General features: G+C 42.0%; 1 protein-coding gene across 3 annotated transcripts in view; it reads left to right on the top strand.

The window, feature by feature from the left end:
- FYB1 (FYN binding protein 1) overlaps positions 1-16,408 on the top strand; it is a 125,844-nt gene that overhangs the window by 98,802 nt on the left and 10,634 nt on the right. For all 3 annotated transcript variants that reach the window (XM_068125322.2, XM_068125321.2, XM_078783803.1), the window contains 5 exons: positions 996-1,076; positions 2,971-3,008; positions 3,439-3,493; positions 3,691-3,739; positions 14,760-14,796. In XM_068125322.2, coding sequence (XP_067981423.2) covers positions 996-1,076; positions 2,971-3,008; positions 3,439-3,493; positions 3,691-3,739; positions 14,760-14,796 — 260 coding nt within the window. The remainder of the gene's footprint in view (positions 1-995; positions 1,077-2,970; positions 3,009-3,438; positions 3,494-3,690; positions 3,740-14,759; positions 14,797-16,408) is intronic.

Consider the following 16,408-nt stretch of genomic DNA (forward strand, 5'->3'; position numbering starts at 1 on the left):
GATTAGCATTTAGCATGATTTAGCATGATTTAGCATAGATAGTAGCATGTTTCACATAGATTTTTTTTCAGCGAGGAATATTATACACGGATTCTGACCGGTGGCAGAGCAGCACGCTGATTCGCTCAGAGCGATCACGTGATGTTCCATCCCCGCCGCCAGTTGGCTTCACTTTTCACGGAGTATGAGCATTCTATATATTTTCAATTCAGTGCGCCCGACTCGCTCACATACTTGATTTGTGGCATAGACATGGCCATTGGGCCTTCATGGTGTAATTTGTGCGAGGCTTTTGTCCGAGTGAGCTTGAGTCGAGAGGGCGAATGTACGGGTTGGGAATGTATGGGTCTCCCTTCCCCCACCCAGCAACGCTGGTACTGGAGGGCGTCACAGGATCGGTGAGTCTCCAAAATCTGCTTCGTGCTGTTGCGAAGATTCAGGACGATGTCGCGATTGTTGTGCTGCTCTCCGACCATGAGAACTGCAACGTCATTGTTGACTGGCCCTCCCCTTCCCTCCCCCTTCCCCATCCCCCCTCCCCTCCCCCTCCCTTCTCCCTCCACCCTACCCCTCCCCTTCTCCCCTCCCCCTCCCTTTTCCCCCTCCCCCTCCCCCTCCCCCCTCCCCCTCCCCCCTCTCCTCTCCTCCCTCTCTTCTCCCCTCCCCTCCTCTTCTCCCCTCCCCCCCCTCTCCTCCCCTCCCCCCCGTTCCCCTCCCCCCCTCCCCCTCCCCTCCCCCGCCCGGCAATGCCGGGTACTTCTGCTAGTTCACAATAAGTAAGGTATAGTTGATAAAGTAAAGTTGAGTTGACTGATATAGATAAAGTTGATCAGGTGTGTATAAAGCACAGGCATGATGGACCAAATGGCCTCCTGTTGTGTCAAGCTTTCTTTGTAAGTGCAATTACACTTTAGCAAACATTTCTTGACTGTTTTTGACGTCAGCCTTGTTTTTGAAAAAAATAAAACATGAATTGTCATCTTTGTTATCCTCAGGGAAGAGCAAAAGCAAAAGTCATGGCTTCTGTTCCGATTAAGCAAAAAGGATAAGAAGGCTTTGAAAAAAGTTGAGGAAAGGTGAGTTTACCTGTACCTGCATCATTCTTTATGTCCTCACTTTTTTTAGAAACCAGTGGACAATGAAATGCCTTTTTTTTGTTTGTTTTTGTATACAAGATCGAGGCTCGTGAAAGAGCTAAAAGGCCTTTTCTTTCGACGCAATCTTATTTATTTCCTTTAATTTATGCCAATTATCAAGCAGAGTAAACACATTCGTCAAGATGAGAAAATGTGTTTGTGTATGTCCAAAATAATAGTCAGGGAGAACTTTTGGGATAACAAGCATTCTGAGTATTGCGCTGCAATACATGTCCCCTACCAGACACGCTTCCGTTCAAAATCAAAAATAAAAAATGATCGAATATGCAAATTTATGCACGGTTGATGCCGGTTTTCAAACTTGATCTGAGGTATGCTGAGACACGTGTATCATGCCTCGCCTCGTTGATAAGCCCGCAAGGTCGCTCCGTGGAGCAGCCTGCACGTATTCCACTGTGTGAATTATATAATTACCAACTCACGGTCTGAGGTACTAGCGATTCAAGAGATATCCATTTTTGTTATATTTTCGTTTAATTAACGATATCTGCCAAACCACGTGCCCTATCGCAAATTCCAAAAGGACATTTTAGTAGACTGACATGCTGAACAGATTTGTGAAGTTTCCCCTCGATTGGATCAAAAATGAGGGAGGAGCTCGGTTTTAAAGGTTCATGTTTAAAAACGTCATAACTCTGAAACCATCAGTAATTTATTATATTTTTCGGTTCACGATCAATGATCGATGTGTATATATATGTTGCTCGGCTTGGCTCCACCCCTCCGGAAAGCGCGCACTGTGTCGCGCTGTTGACGTTCGCGAGACGAGGCTGAGGACGTGCAGTGCGGCTTGAGGAGAACTCGAGAATAAACAAGAGATATCCATAAAAAAAAAATTTTTTCGTTTAATTAACGATATCTGCCTAACCACGTGCCCTATCGCAAATTCCAAAAGGACATTTTAGTGCTGAACAGATCTGTGAAGTTTCCCCTTGATTGGATCAAAAATGAGGGAGGAGCTCGGTTTTAAAGGTTCATGCTTAAAAACGTCATAACTCTGAGACCATGTGACACATGACGTCATGCTCGCTGACTTTTTTGTTCGTCATGCGTATGCGATTCTGCCTGGAAAGTTTGGCTTCGATCTGTTCAGCCGTTGCAGAGAAAAATGGGTTTTCGTGTTTTCACGAAAAACAATATGGCGACCGAACCACGTGACCTGTGACGTCATAATTACCATTAAAATCTTCTACAGACCGAGTCCATCATATGGTGAAAATTTTATCTCAATCGGTCCTATTATTGCAGAGAAATTGGTTTTTAAAGGAAATTAAAACTTAAAATGGCACTGAGTTAAGGATCATCAGAATTATCAGAATTTCCAAAGTTCAAAGTGCCATAACTTTGTTAAAAATGATCGAAATCGTGAAGTTCGAACTTGATCTGTAACTTATCATGAGGAAACCATTTGCCAAGTTTGAAATCATTAGCATTAAGTGTTTAGAAAAAAAGTCCGGAAAACTGTTCTTTGCGTGACTGGAAAACTGTTCAGATGGACTGACAGACTGACAGACTGACAGACGGAGGGACGGCGTGCAAACCTATAGTCCCCTCCGGTGTACACCGGTAGGGGACTAATAAACACACCCCCAATGTTCTTGAGGTCCAAGCCCAGAACTACTGTAATCTATATACCCCAGAGAGGAATGACCCTTCTTGCCGCTACCGAAGGGAACAGGTGTACTCGTCTGTTAAATGAGAAAATATTCAAATTTCTCATTTCATGAAATATGTATGTATTTTTCTCCTTAATTATACACACAATTAATCATAAAGGTTGATTGTACCTTTTTCTACAATGTTCCCTATCCAGTAAAGAGCGAGAATCTTCAGCAAAGGCCTCCGCTGAAGGTAACATATGAATATTTTCCTCCCTAAAACATCAGTTGTCAACTCGGTACCGCAAGGCTTCTTTCTCTACAACCTCCTGTTGTTGCACTCTCAAATTACAGCATAAAAATGTCACTCAACACACCACAATGAAACCACAAACTCGTTACCCACGACCACGATGGAGGCCCTTTTATAGATTATGCTTTTGTCTCCAAACAGTGGTTATAAATGCATGTTTGTACAGATTGCTCAATCTTTCAATTTCGATTCTGTTCGTTGCGGTTTGCACTTGGTATATCCAGACTTGATGAGTGGTGCCAAGGGAGATCCAGACATGTCCCTTAAATCCCAGCTTAGCAAATTGATCGCTCGTTTGCCGAGATTGGACCTCAGCCATACTTGCGCTTAAGAAGCCAAGTTCAATTGCTAATCAATCCTGCACTTGCAGATGGCGAAGATATATACGACGACGTTGACCAGGAAATAGAAAAGAGTCCAGTCAGGTGAGAGAATTAATTGTATTGAACTTTGTTGATTTGGAATTAAATATTGGAATGTTTACAGTGTAATTAGACTTTTGCACATCTGCACCATATCCTCATTGTTTGCACAATTTGTCACATTGACAATAGTAATTAAACAAATTATGTGGTACGAGGTTATAATAACAACCTTTTGAAACAAATGGGTTTTTTTTCAGTACAAGAAAAATGGAAAAGGAGAAAGAGGAAAAGGGGAGGAAATTCAAGGTGAGGTCATTATATTATAACTGAATCGTACTTACCTTAAGGGTGTAGTACTGGTGAACAGGTGATTTTTTTAAAGGTTTTTTTTTTTTAGCTGAACAGTTTCCTTATAGTCTTATAAACAAGAATCATGCTATTAGAGGTCATAGAAATACCCCTAATTATTGAAAAATTCAAATTTCAATTCAATTCAATATAATATTTTGCATGAAATTTGGTATAACTTGGGAAATGCGTCATTCTTTTGGGCTGAAATTTGGACAGGATATTCAGAATATCACTTCCTTTAAAATGATGAAGGCTTTTGTTTATAGGAGTAGCCATTGTGGATTTATTGAAGGACAACCAAGTTTTATCTGGTAATTGGCATAATTAGCTAATTAGTGAACATTTCACATAATTTCACAAAATCCTCTCATCAGGTAGTAGAGTAACACATGTGTAATACATGTACCAAGTTTTGTGTGAAAATAATGATAGGTGACATAGAAGATAGAAGTAGAAATGTGTTCTTTGTTTTTCCTTGTTTTTTATTGACGGTCTAATTTATGCAAATTATATGCATGTAATATGACAAAGAAGCGTTGAAACTGGTCTGAGTTAAAGCCAAGATTATATCTTTCAAGAAAAACTGAAAATTAGATACTTACTTGACTTTGTTTTTGTGTAAAGGCCTCTCAAAGGTACCTATGTAGTTTTCTCAATTTTTCACCAGTACTACACCCTTAAAAGTGAAGGCAACATTAATCTAATTTGCCAACATAAACATCAATAAATATCCCCGAGTGGGCTGACAGTCATCTCTTGAGGTTGTAGTTCAGACCTCTGCTGATTTTGGAGGACCCCCTGGGAGGTACCCCCTGATCCCGTGAGTCCTGACAGGCCCACTGATACGAAATAGAAACATCTGAGACTGGGCAATCCTGCGGACCATCGATTGGAAGGGGTGTATCAGGTTTCATAGCGGTTGGTAAATAAGGGACGAGTCTGGATCTGAAGTTTCAGAGGATAATCGCTGACCCCAAGATCTAATCACTTAATCTTTACAATATTATACATACCTGTACCAAGTTTGAATTGGATCACTTCAGCCGTTCTAACCTATTACAGATTTGACCTTTGACTCCAAAATCTAATCACTTAATGTTTACATCATTCTACACAAGTGTACCAAATTTGGTCAGAATCCCCACACTGGTTCACAAGTTATCGCAGTAACAGTATTTTTAACGAACATGACCTCTGACTTTTATCTTTTGATCTTGTGACCCAAAAATCTAATCAGTTCATCTTTACCTCATAATACATACCTTTGCCAAGTTTGACTAAGATCCCCTTAGCCGTTCTGAAGTTATCGCGGTAACGAAAACCTATCACGGACAGACGGACAGACGGACGGACAGCCAGACGGACAACCTGAAAACATAATGCCTCCGGCGACTTCGGTGGAGGCATAAAAACAACTAAAAAGTCAATTGAACTGCTGTTGACTGCATCGCCATGGCTTACACACATCATTTGACAAGGAACGGCTGCTGTAAGTTGTTGAATAAGTTGATAAGCGATTAGCGATGTATACAGTGATTCTTAGGTATGAATATCAACAATGTATACAGCGATTTGTAGGTATGACATTCAGCAAAGTATACAGCGATTTGTAGGTATGAATGTCAGTGATGTATACAGCGATGTATAGGTATGAAGATCAGCGATGTATACAGCGATTTGTAGGTATGAAGGTCAGCGATGTATACAGCGATTTGAAGGTATTAATGTCAGCGATGTATACAGCGCTTTGTAGGTACTAATGTCAGCGATGTATGCAGCGATTTGTAGGTATTAATGTCAGCGATGTATACAGTGATTTGTAGGTATGACTATCAGCGATGTATACAGCAATTTGTAGGTAGTAATGTCAGCGATGTACACAGTGATTTGTAGGTATGAATGTCAGCGATGTATACAGCGATTTGTAGGTATTAATGTCAGCAATGTATACAGCGATTTGTAGGTACTAGGGCATGCCCGTACTATATATATATCTAAAATTATATCCCCCCCCCTATTTACATGAAATGGTTTGGTCCAAAGCGAACGGCTTGCGAGTGGTGACAATCCCCCCCCTCTATTTACATGCAATGGTTCGGTCCAAAGCGAACGGCTTCCGGAGTTTGGTAAAGAAATCGCCATCGCGTACACAAACGCGCAGGAAAGCGAATGAATCGCAAATTCGTTTTTATTAGTTGTAAAACATAATGCCCAATTATTCAATTAGCGCCAACGTATTTTGGCTGTTTGCAATTTAATCGCAAGGCAAAGTAGAAAGAGAAGAGGGAAAAAAAGAAAAGCCTTGCCTTGCTGCAAACAGCTGCTGCAAACAACAACAACAGGGAAGGCTGCACTGTCCGGAAGTTGGCATATCGCAGTTACGATTATTTTAGTGTTAATGGCCAATTATTCAATTAGCGCCAACGTATTTTGGCTGTTTGCAATTTAATCGCAAGGAAAAGTAGAAAGAGAAGAGGGAAAAAAAGAAAAGCCTTGCATTAACGCATTAACGCTTGCATTGCATTAACGGTTCGGCACACGTGATAGCTCGCTGCTCTCTGATTGGTTGAAGCGTTTTTTGGACATAGCTCGGTAGGTACTTGTCCGATTAATTTCAAACCTTGAAAAGGCACATCCTCGGGTCCCCAGCAATATACCTGGCAAGTTTCAAGTATATCGGACCCGTGGTTGTCGAGAAACAGCGGTCACAGACAAACACACAGACACACAGACACACAGACACACAGACACACAGACACACAGACACACAGACACACAGACACACAGACACACAGAGATTACTGGAATTATAGATAGATTAATGTCAGCGATGTATACAGTGATTTGTTGGTATGACTATCAGCGATGCATACAGCGATTTGTAGGTATGACGATCAGCGATGTTTCCAGTGATTTGTATGTATTAATGTCAGCGATGTACACAGCGATTTGTAGGTATGACTATCGGTGATGTATACAGCAATTTGTAGGTAGTAATGTCAGCGATGTATACAGCGATTTGTAGGTATTAATGTCAGCGATGTATACAGTGATTTGTAGGTACGACAATCAGTGATGTGTACAACGATTTGTAGATATTAATGTCATCGATGTATACAGTGATTTGTTGGTATGACTATCAGCGATGTGTTCATCGATTTGTAGGTACTAGGGCATTGCCCGCACGTGGGTGCCCGTTCCTTGCCAAAAAAAAAAAAAAACGCTACCCGTACGCTCTACCCCGCCCGTACGCCCGTAAACAAAAAAAACAACGCTCTTCGCTTCCGCCCTTCGCTCTGACTGAATTGGGAGAAATAATGCGCATAAGAAATCGAATTACGTACCGTAATGGCGGTCAGCTCGTAACGCGCTCAGCTCCGCTCGTCTCACATCGGCCACGCCTACGCAACAAAGCGTTCTGTGATTGGCTGCCGGAAGTGAAGTCGTCACTGTCCGGAAGTTCGCAAATCGCAGTTACGATGAATCGTTTTAATTTAATCGCAGTTTGAATTCGTTTTAAAACATAGTTTAACGGCAACATAGTTTTCCAACGTGAAATAAATGAATACGCTGTCAAATGTGCCGTCCGAGGCAGAGTCTGATCGCCACGTTCGGCACACGTGATAGCTCGCTGCTCTCTGATTGGTTGAAGCGTTTTTTGGACATAGCTCGGTAAGTACTTGTCCGATTAATTACAAACCTTGAAAAGGCACATCCTCGGGTCCCCAGCAATATACCTGGCAAGTTTCAAGTATATCGGACCCGTGGTTGTCGAGAAACAGCGGTCACAGACAAACACACAGACACACAGACACACAGACACACAGACACACAGACACACAGACACACAGACACACAGACACACAGAGATTGCTGGAATTATAGATAGATGAAGATCAGCGATGTATACAGCGATTTGTAGGTACGAAGATCTGCGATGTGTACAGTGATTTGTAGGTATGATGATCTGCGATGTGTACAGTGATTTGTAGGTATGACGATCTGCGATGTATCCAGCGATTTGTAAGTATGACGATCAGCGATATGTACAGCGAATTGTAGGTATGACGATCACCGATGTATACAGCGATTTGTAGGTACTAGGGCATGCCCGTACTATATATATATCTAAAATTATATCCCCCCCCCCTATTTACATGAAATGGTTTGGTCCAAAGCGAACGGCTTGCGAGTGGTGACAATCCCCCCCCTCTATTTACATGCAATGGTTCGGTCCAAAGCGAACGGCTTCCGGAGTTTGGTAAAGAAATCGCCATCGCGTACACAAACGCGCAGGAAAGCGAATGAATCGCAAATTCGTTTTTATTAGTTGTAAAACATAATGCCCAATTATTCAATTAGCGCCAACGTATTTTGGCTGTTTGCAATTTAATCGCAAGGCAAAGTAGAAAGAGAAGAGGGAAAAAAAGAAAAGCCTTGCCTTGCTGCAAACAGCTGCTGCAAACAACAACAACAGGGAAGGCTGCACTGTCCGGAAGTTGGCATATCGCAGTTACGATTATTTTAGTGTTAATGGCCAATTATTCAATTAGCGCCAACGTATTTTGGCTGTTTGCAATTTAATCGCAAGGAAAAGTAGAAAGAGAAGAGGGAAAAAAAGAAAAGCCTTGCATTAACGCATTAACGCTTGCATTGCATTAACGGTTCGGCACACGTGATAGCTCGCTGCTCTCTGATTGGTTGAAGCGTTTTTTGGACATAGCTCGGTAGGTACTTGTCCGATTAATTTCAAACCTTGAAAAGGCACATCCTCGGGTCCCCAGCAATATACCTGGCAAGTTTCAAGTATATCGGACCCGTGGTTGTCGAGAAACAGCGGTCACAGACAAACACACAGACACACAGACACACAGACACACAGACACACAGACACACAGACACACAGACACACAGACACACAGACACACAGAGATTACTGGAATTATAGATAGATGAAGATCAGCGTTGTATACAGCGATTTGTAGGTATGACGATCAGCGATGTATACAGCGATTTGTAGGTATGATGATCAGCGATGTACACAGCGATTTGTAGGTATGACGATCAGCGATGTATACAGTGATTTGTAGGTATTAATGTCAGCGATGTATACAGTGATTTGTAGGTATGAAGATCAGCAATGTATACAGCGATTTCTCGGTATGACGATCAGCGATGTAAACAGTGATTTGTAGGTATGACGATCAGCGTTGTATGCAGTGATTTGTAGGAATGAAGATCTGCGATGTGTACAGTGATTTGTTGGTATGATGATCTGCGTTGTATGCAGCGATTTGTCGGTATGACGATCAGCGATGTATACAGCGATTTGTAGGTATGAAGATCTGTGATGTGTACAGTGATTTGTTGGTATGACGATCTGTGATGTGTACAGCGATTTGTAGGTATGACGATCTGCGATGTATCCAGCGATTTGTAGGTATGACGATCAGCGATGTGCACAGCGAATTGTAGGTACTAGGGCATGCCCGTACTATATATATGCCCGTACTATATATATATCTAAAATTATATCCCCCCCCTCTATTTACATGAAATGGTTTGGTCCATTCGCAACGCCAAAGCGAACGGCGAACGGCTTGCGAGTACGGTGACAATCCCCCCCCTCTATTTACATGAAATGGTTTGGTCCATTCGCAACGACCACAGAACCCCCCCCTCTATTTACATGAAATGGTTTGGCCCATTCGCAACGCCAAAGCGAACGGCGAACGGCTAAATCGCCATAGCTCGCCCGTACGTGGGTGCCCGTTCCTTGCCAAAAAAAAAAAAAAACGCTACCCGTACGCTCTACCCCGCCCGTACGCCCGTAAACAAAAAAAACAACGCTCTTCGCTTCCGCCCTTCGCTCTGACTGAATTGGGAGAAATAATGCGCATAAGAAATCGAGAAATTATTATTTTCTCCGGAAGAAATCGAATTACGAACCGTAATGGCGCAGGCTCTCGGGCTCGCAACAACGCGTCCTGTGATTGGCTGCCGGAAGTGAAGTCTTCACTGTCGCAAATGTGAAGCGATGAATACGATGAATCGCAAATTAGTTTTTATTAGTTTTAAAACATAGTTTAACGGCAACATAGTTTGCCGACGGGAAATAAATGAATACGCTCTCAAATGTGCCATCCGAGGCAGAGTCTGTTCGCCACGTTCGGCACACATGATAGCTCGCTGCTCTCTGATTGGTTGAATCGTTTTTTGGACATAGCTCGGTAACTACTTCTGCGATTAATTTAAAACCTTGAAAAGGCACATCCTCGGGTCCCCAGCAATATACCTGGCAAGTTTCAAGTATATCGGACCGGTAGTTGTCGAGAAACAGCGGTCACAGACAAACATACAAACATACAAACATACAAACATACAAACAAACATACACACAGAGATTAGTGGAATTATAGATAGAAGATGACGATCACCGATGTAAACAGCGATTTGTAGGTATGACGATCAGCGTTGCAAACAGCGATTTGTAGGTATGACGATCAGCGATGTATACAGCGATTTGTAGGTACTAGGGCATGCCCGTACTATATATATATCTAAAATTATATCCCCCCCCCCTATTTACATGAAATGGTTTGGTCCAAAGCGAACGGCTTGCGAGTGGTGACAATCCCCCCCCTCTATTTACATGCAATGGTTCGGTCCAAAGCGAACGGCTTCCGGAGTTTGGTAAAGAAATCGCCATCGCGTACACAAACGCGCAGGAAAGCGAATGAATCGCAAATTCGTTTTTATTAGTTGTAAAACATAATGCCCAATTATTCAATTAGCGCCAACGTATTTTGGCTGTTTGCAATTTAATCGCAAGGCAAAGTAGAAAGAGAAGAGGGAAAAAAAGAAAAGCCTTGCCTTGCTGCAAACAGCTGCTGCAAACAACAACAACAGGGAAGGCTGCACTGTCCGGAAGTTGGCATATCGCAGTTACGATTATTTTAGTGTTAATGGCCAATTATTCAATTAGCGCCAACGTATTTTGGCTGTTTGCAATTTAATCGCAAGGAAAAGTAGAAAGAGAAGAGGGAAAAAAAGAAAAGCCTTGCATTAACGCATTAACGCTTGCATTGCATTAACGGTTCGGCACACGTGATAGCTCGCTGCTCTCTGATTGGTTGAAGCGTTTTTTGGACATAGCTCGGTAGGTACTTGTCCGATTAATTTCAAACCTTGAAAAGGCACATCCTCGGGTCCCCAGCAATATACCTGGCAAGTTTCAAGTATATCGGACCCGTGGTTGTCGAGAAACAGCGGTCACAGACAAACACACAGACACACAGACACACAGACACACAGACACACAGACACACAGACACACAGACACACAGACACACAGACACACAGAGATTACTGGAATTATAGATAGATGATGATCAGCGATGTATACAGCGATTTGTAGGTATGACGATCAGGGATGTATACAGCGATTTGTACGTATTAATGTCAGCGATGTGTACAGTGATTTGTAGGTATGACGATCAGCGATGTATACAGCAATTTCTAGGTATGACGATCAGCGATGTGTACAGCGATTTGTCAGTATGACGATCAGTGATGTATGCAGTGATTTGTAGGTATGAAGATCTGCGATGTGCACAGTGATTTGTTGGTATGACGATCTGTGATGTGTACAGTGATTTGTAGGTATGACGATCAGCGATGTATCCAGCGATTTGTAGGTATGACGATCAGCGATGTATACAGCGATTTGTAGGTATGACGATCAGCGATGTATACAGCAATTTGTCGGTATGACGATCAGCGATGTATACAGCGATTTGTAGGTATGACGATCAGCGATGTGCACAGCGATTTGTCAGTATGATGATCAGCGATGTATAAAGCGATTTATAGGTATGAAGATCTGCGATGTGAACAGTGATTTGTAGGTATGACGATCTGCGATGTATACAGCGATTTGTAGGTATGACGATCAGCGATGTGCACAGCAATTTGTAGGTATGATGATTAGTGATGTACACAGCGATTTGTAGGTGTTAATGTCAGCGATGTATACAGCGATTTGTAGGTATGACGATCAGCGATGTATACAGCGATTTGTAGGTATGACGATCAGCGACGTATACAGCGATTTGTAGGTGTGACGATCAGCGATGTACACAGCGATTTGTAGGCATGACGATCAGCGATGTATACAGCGATTTGTAGGTATGACGATCAGCGATGTATACAGCGATTTGTAGGTATGACGATCAGCGATGTATACAGCGATTTGTTGGTATTAATGGCAGCAATGTATGCAGCGATTTGTAGGTATGACGATCAGCGATGTATACAGCGATTTGTAGGTATGACGATCAGTGATGTGTACAGCGATTTGTAGATATGACGATCAGCGATGTATACAGCGATTTGTAGGTATGACGATCAGCGATGTATACAGCGATTTGTGGGTTTGACGATCAGCGATGTATACAGCGATTTGTAGGTTTGACGATCAGCGATGTACATAGCGATTTGTAGGTTTGACGATCAGCGATGTACACAGCGATTTGTTGTTATGACCATCAGCGATGTGTACGGCGATTTGTAGGTTTGACGATCAGCGATGTATACAGCGATTTGTGGGTTTGACGATCAGCGATGTATGCAGCGATTTGTAGGTATGACGATCAGCAATGTAATCAGCGATTTGTAGGTTTGACGATCAGCGATGTACACAGGGATTTGTAGGTATGACTATCAGCGATGTGTCCAGCGATTTGTCGGTATGAATGTCAGCGATGTATACAGCGATTTGTGGGTTTGACGATCAGCAATGTATACAGCGATTTGTAGGTATGACGATCAGCGATGTATACAGCGATTTGTGGGTTTGACGATCAGCGATGTATACAGCGATTTGTAGGGTTGACGATCAGCGATGTACACAGCGATTTGTTGGTATGACGATCAGCGATGTGTACGGCGATTTATAGGTTTGACGATCAGCGATGTATACAGCGATTTGTGGGTTTGACGATCAGCGATGTATGCAGCGATTTGTAGGTATGACGATCAGCGATGTATGCAGCGATTTGTAGGTATGACGATCAGCGATGTAATCAGCGATTTGTAGGTTTGACGATCAGCGATGTACACAGCGATTTGAAGGTATTAATGTCAGCGATGTATACAGGGATTTGTAAGTACTAATGTCAGCGATGTATGCAGCGATTTGTAGGTATTAATGTCAGCGATGTATACAGTGATTTGTAGATATGACTATCAGCGATGTGTCCAGCGATTTGTCGGTATGAATGTCAGCGATGTATCCAGTGATTTGTAGGTATGAATGTCAGCGATGTATCCAGCGATTTGTCGGTATTAATGTCAGCGATGTATACGGCAATTTGTAGGTATGAATCTCAATTGCACCATGCACAATGCATTACGACCTGTTCCAAGGCAAGGCATTTTTTAGGAGGCTGACAAAAAATGGCGGATGGGTTGGTGTGTGACAAGGACGAAATGATTAGATTTTGGTGAAGATCCGGATCTGTATCTGGATCCGAGAATATCTATATAATAATAGTGTAAGGACTCGACTTTGTTATCCCTTTTACGCCGCACCCAGTGACCCGATGCCCACGGCACTAATGGATTTACGATCTATGAACCGCGCTCTTTGTTTATCACATACAGCCATACTCGAAAAATCTGAATTAGCCGACGTTGGGGCCCAAAAGCATCCGATTAACTGCCGATACGACGCCATCTTACGACACCATCGTATTGGCGTCTGCTGGGCGAAGGCGAAGCAAGCCGTTCACTGATTGGACAGGCAAAGGCGAAAGCAAGCCGTCCATTGAGTGGACAATCCAGAGCATGCATTTGTGCCGGTGTCGGCGATCGTTGTTCATATACGCACTCTTCATTCTCATCTTTCTTCCTAACTCTTACTCGGACAAGCAAATCCCCTATGCCATCCATAATGGTACACTCTATCCACACACCACATCCTCCCTTCCGTGGATGTTCCACGAGTTTCGGCTAGTTTTAAGTAATTCTTCACCATTGAGAGATTGGGTGAAACCGATATACAGCATATTTCAATAAGTTGTGGTTGACTTATTACCAAACTTGGTGGATGAGTTGGGTAAGTGACAAGAACGAGCTGATTACATTTTGATTCAGTTCTGGATGTAGATCCGACCCATCAACGGGATACAAAATGTAAACTGTTCAGCCTGGCAGAAGTATGCACTCTGTTCAGTGCTGTTGTCGTCATTCATGCATTCCCTTGGAGTTGTAAACAAATAAATGAGACAACACTGGCCTTGATTTCAGACAAATGATGTGGCCACTGAGCTTGGGGGGAAGTGATTTCACTTCCTGTAAGTCTGGGTACCATGAGCAACATCGCATCAATGGTCAAGTGAATCACCACCATTGTATGGTGCATTGATAAAAAAGCTCTCGGAAGATGTTATCATGTTAAAGGGAAAAATCACGAGGTAAAATTTTCTATAAACACGATATAAGTTTATCGTATGTAAATTTATAAATGCACATATTTGTACACATTATAACAAAAAGAGCAGCAAATGTGTAGAACATGTCACTTGCCCTTTATATTTACCTTGTTTTATATTTTCATCTTCTTCTATAGATGTTTATTAGTCCCAGAGGGGACAATATGTTTGCGCTCTGTCTGTCTGTCTGTCCTTCCCACCTGTGGTTTTCTGAATTTTTTTCCGATACCCTTAACATATTCAACTGAAACTTGGTACATGGATTTATTATGGTAAGTTACATAACAAGTTTGAGTTTCAGGGCATTTCATCAAATTTTTAAAATTCGCCAAAAATGTTAAAAAGACTATTTGCCATCGTAGGGCACATACGAGTATATTGCAAAGCAACACTCGATCTTGTTCTTTTTGCTTTTCTTGGTCGTTTAGATTATTCATGTGATTGAAATTTCATCCCTCCTGCCCCCTTCTGTTATTCCTCAGTTATTTAAAGGAGGGCGAGATAAAGTGACTTCTGGAGGTAAGTGAAAACATACTTTGGCTACGGTCACATTCCCTACGTATGTTGCACATTATCTATCATAGTCAGCTTTCATGTTTGGCCACTGTCAACACTCTAAGTTTCTTTCATCAATCGGTGTCCAACTGGCAGGCGGGTTAAGTCCAAATTTTTGTTTATTCCATCCCAATTTCAACCTGCATCAAACAACTATTTTGGGTCCTTCATACAGCTTCCTTCATGGACCCAAACATGTACCGGATAGGAGATCAGGAAAACGTCTGCAAATTTTGTTTCACAATTGGTGGAGCTGGTCACAGTATGTTGCACCAGTCACAGCATGGTCTTGGAATTAAATCAAAAGGGTCTATAAGTTATGCCCCAGACAACCATCAGCATTATTTTGCCAACCAACTGCTGGACCTTAAACGTCTTCACAGAACATGGTGGATGTTTTCACTCTATATGCTTTACCTCCTTTATTTCAGTTCATGTTTGAATACCTACAAATGTCTCCTACAGTCACAATATGAGACAGGAAGCCATGAATTGAAATCCCAGCTTCATTATGGAACCAATGGAGGAAAATTTTACTTGTTTCTAAACACTGGACTATTTCACACATTTGGAAAGTTGAGTTGTGCTTGGATAATCGTGTGCACAGTACTGTGGGGTGATGCGAATTTAATTGCCAATGTCATCGAACATCATGTACTCTCACTACGGACAAGTTGTTTCCCACAGGCGATATTCTGTGCAGACATGGCCTCCTTTGGTTTCTCAGGGCATTGCTCATCACACACACTTTGTGTGCCTTCTCCAAGCATTTCTATCCACATGTACACTGTACAGTGTACACAATTATTCGGTCCAAGCATGATTCCCTTTGCTGTACACTTATTCCATAAATTAAAATGACATTTCCACCTTCCACCGATAGAAAAAGGATATTTGCTCGTTGTTTCTCACATGTCCAACTTTTCAACACCTCCGCCATTTGGTTATATATGATTCATGGTACGGCATTGACAATCTGCAGCCACAGATTATTGCCAAAAATGAGCACACAATGCAGAGATGCCAAACTATATTGCTATATGGAGTTGCAGGCATATATATATATATATATATATATATATATATATATATATATCTCTATATATATACATACAGTCGTGGCCAAAAATATTGGCACCCTTGCACTTTCTTCAAATAACTCACAATTTTCTCGAAAAATAAGTTGAAATTAACAAAATTATTTGGTCTCCTCAATTCTTTATTTCACTGTTAATATTTCAGAACCTTTATTTTTGATTTAGAACTTAATATATCCTTTTAAATCAGAAAATATAAAGAGATGGCATTGACAAAATTATTGACACTGTAGACTTAATAATAGGTAGCCTTTGGACAAAATAACTGCAGTCAAGTGCTTCCTACACCTCTCTAAGAAGAGTTTGGCCCACTCTTCTTGTGGAAACTGCGCCCGTTCTCCCAGATTTGAAAGGTGCCTTCTCCCAACTGCTGTTTTCAGATCTCCCCACAGGTGTTCAATGAGATTTTGATCTGGACTCATTGATGTCCACTTCAGAACAGTCCAACATTTTGTCTTGAACCATTCCTGGGTGCTTTT

This window comes from Myxine glutinosa, chromosome 8 (assembly GCF_964187855.1).
Source record: "Myxine glutinosa chromosome 8, kmMyxGlut1.1, whole genome shotgun sequence".
Taxonomy (NCBI): domain Eukaryota; kingdom Metazoa; phylum Chordata; class Myxini; order Myxiniformes; family Myxinidae; genus Myxine; species Myxine glutinosa.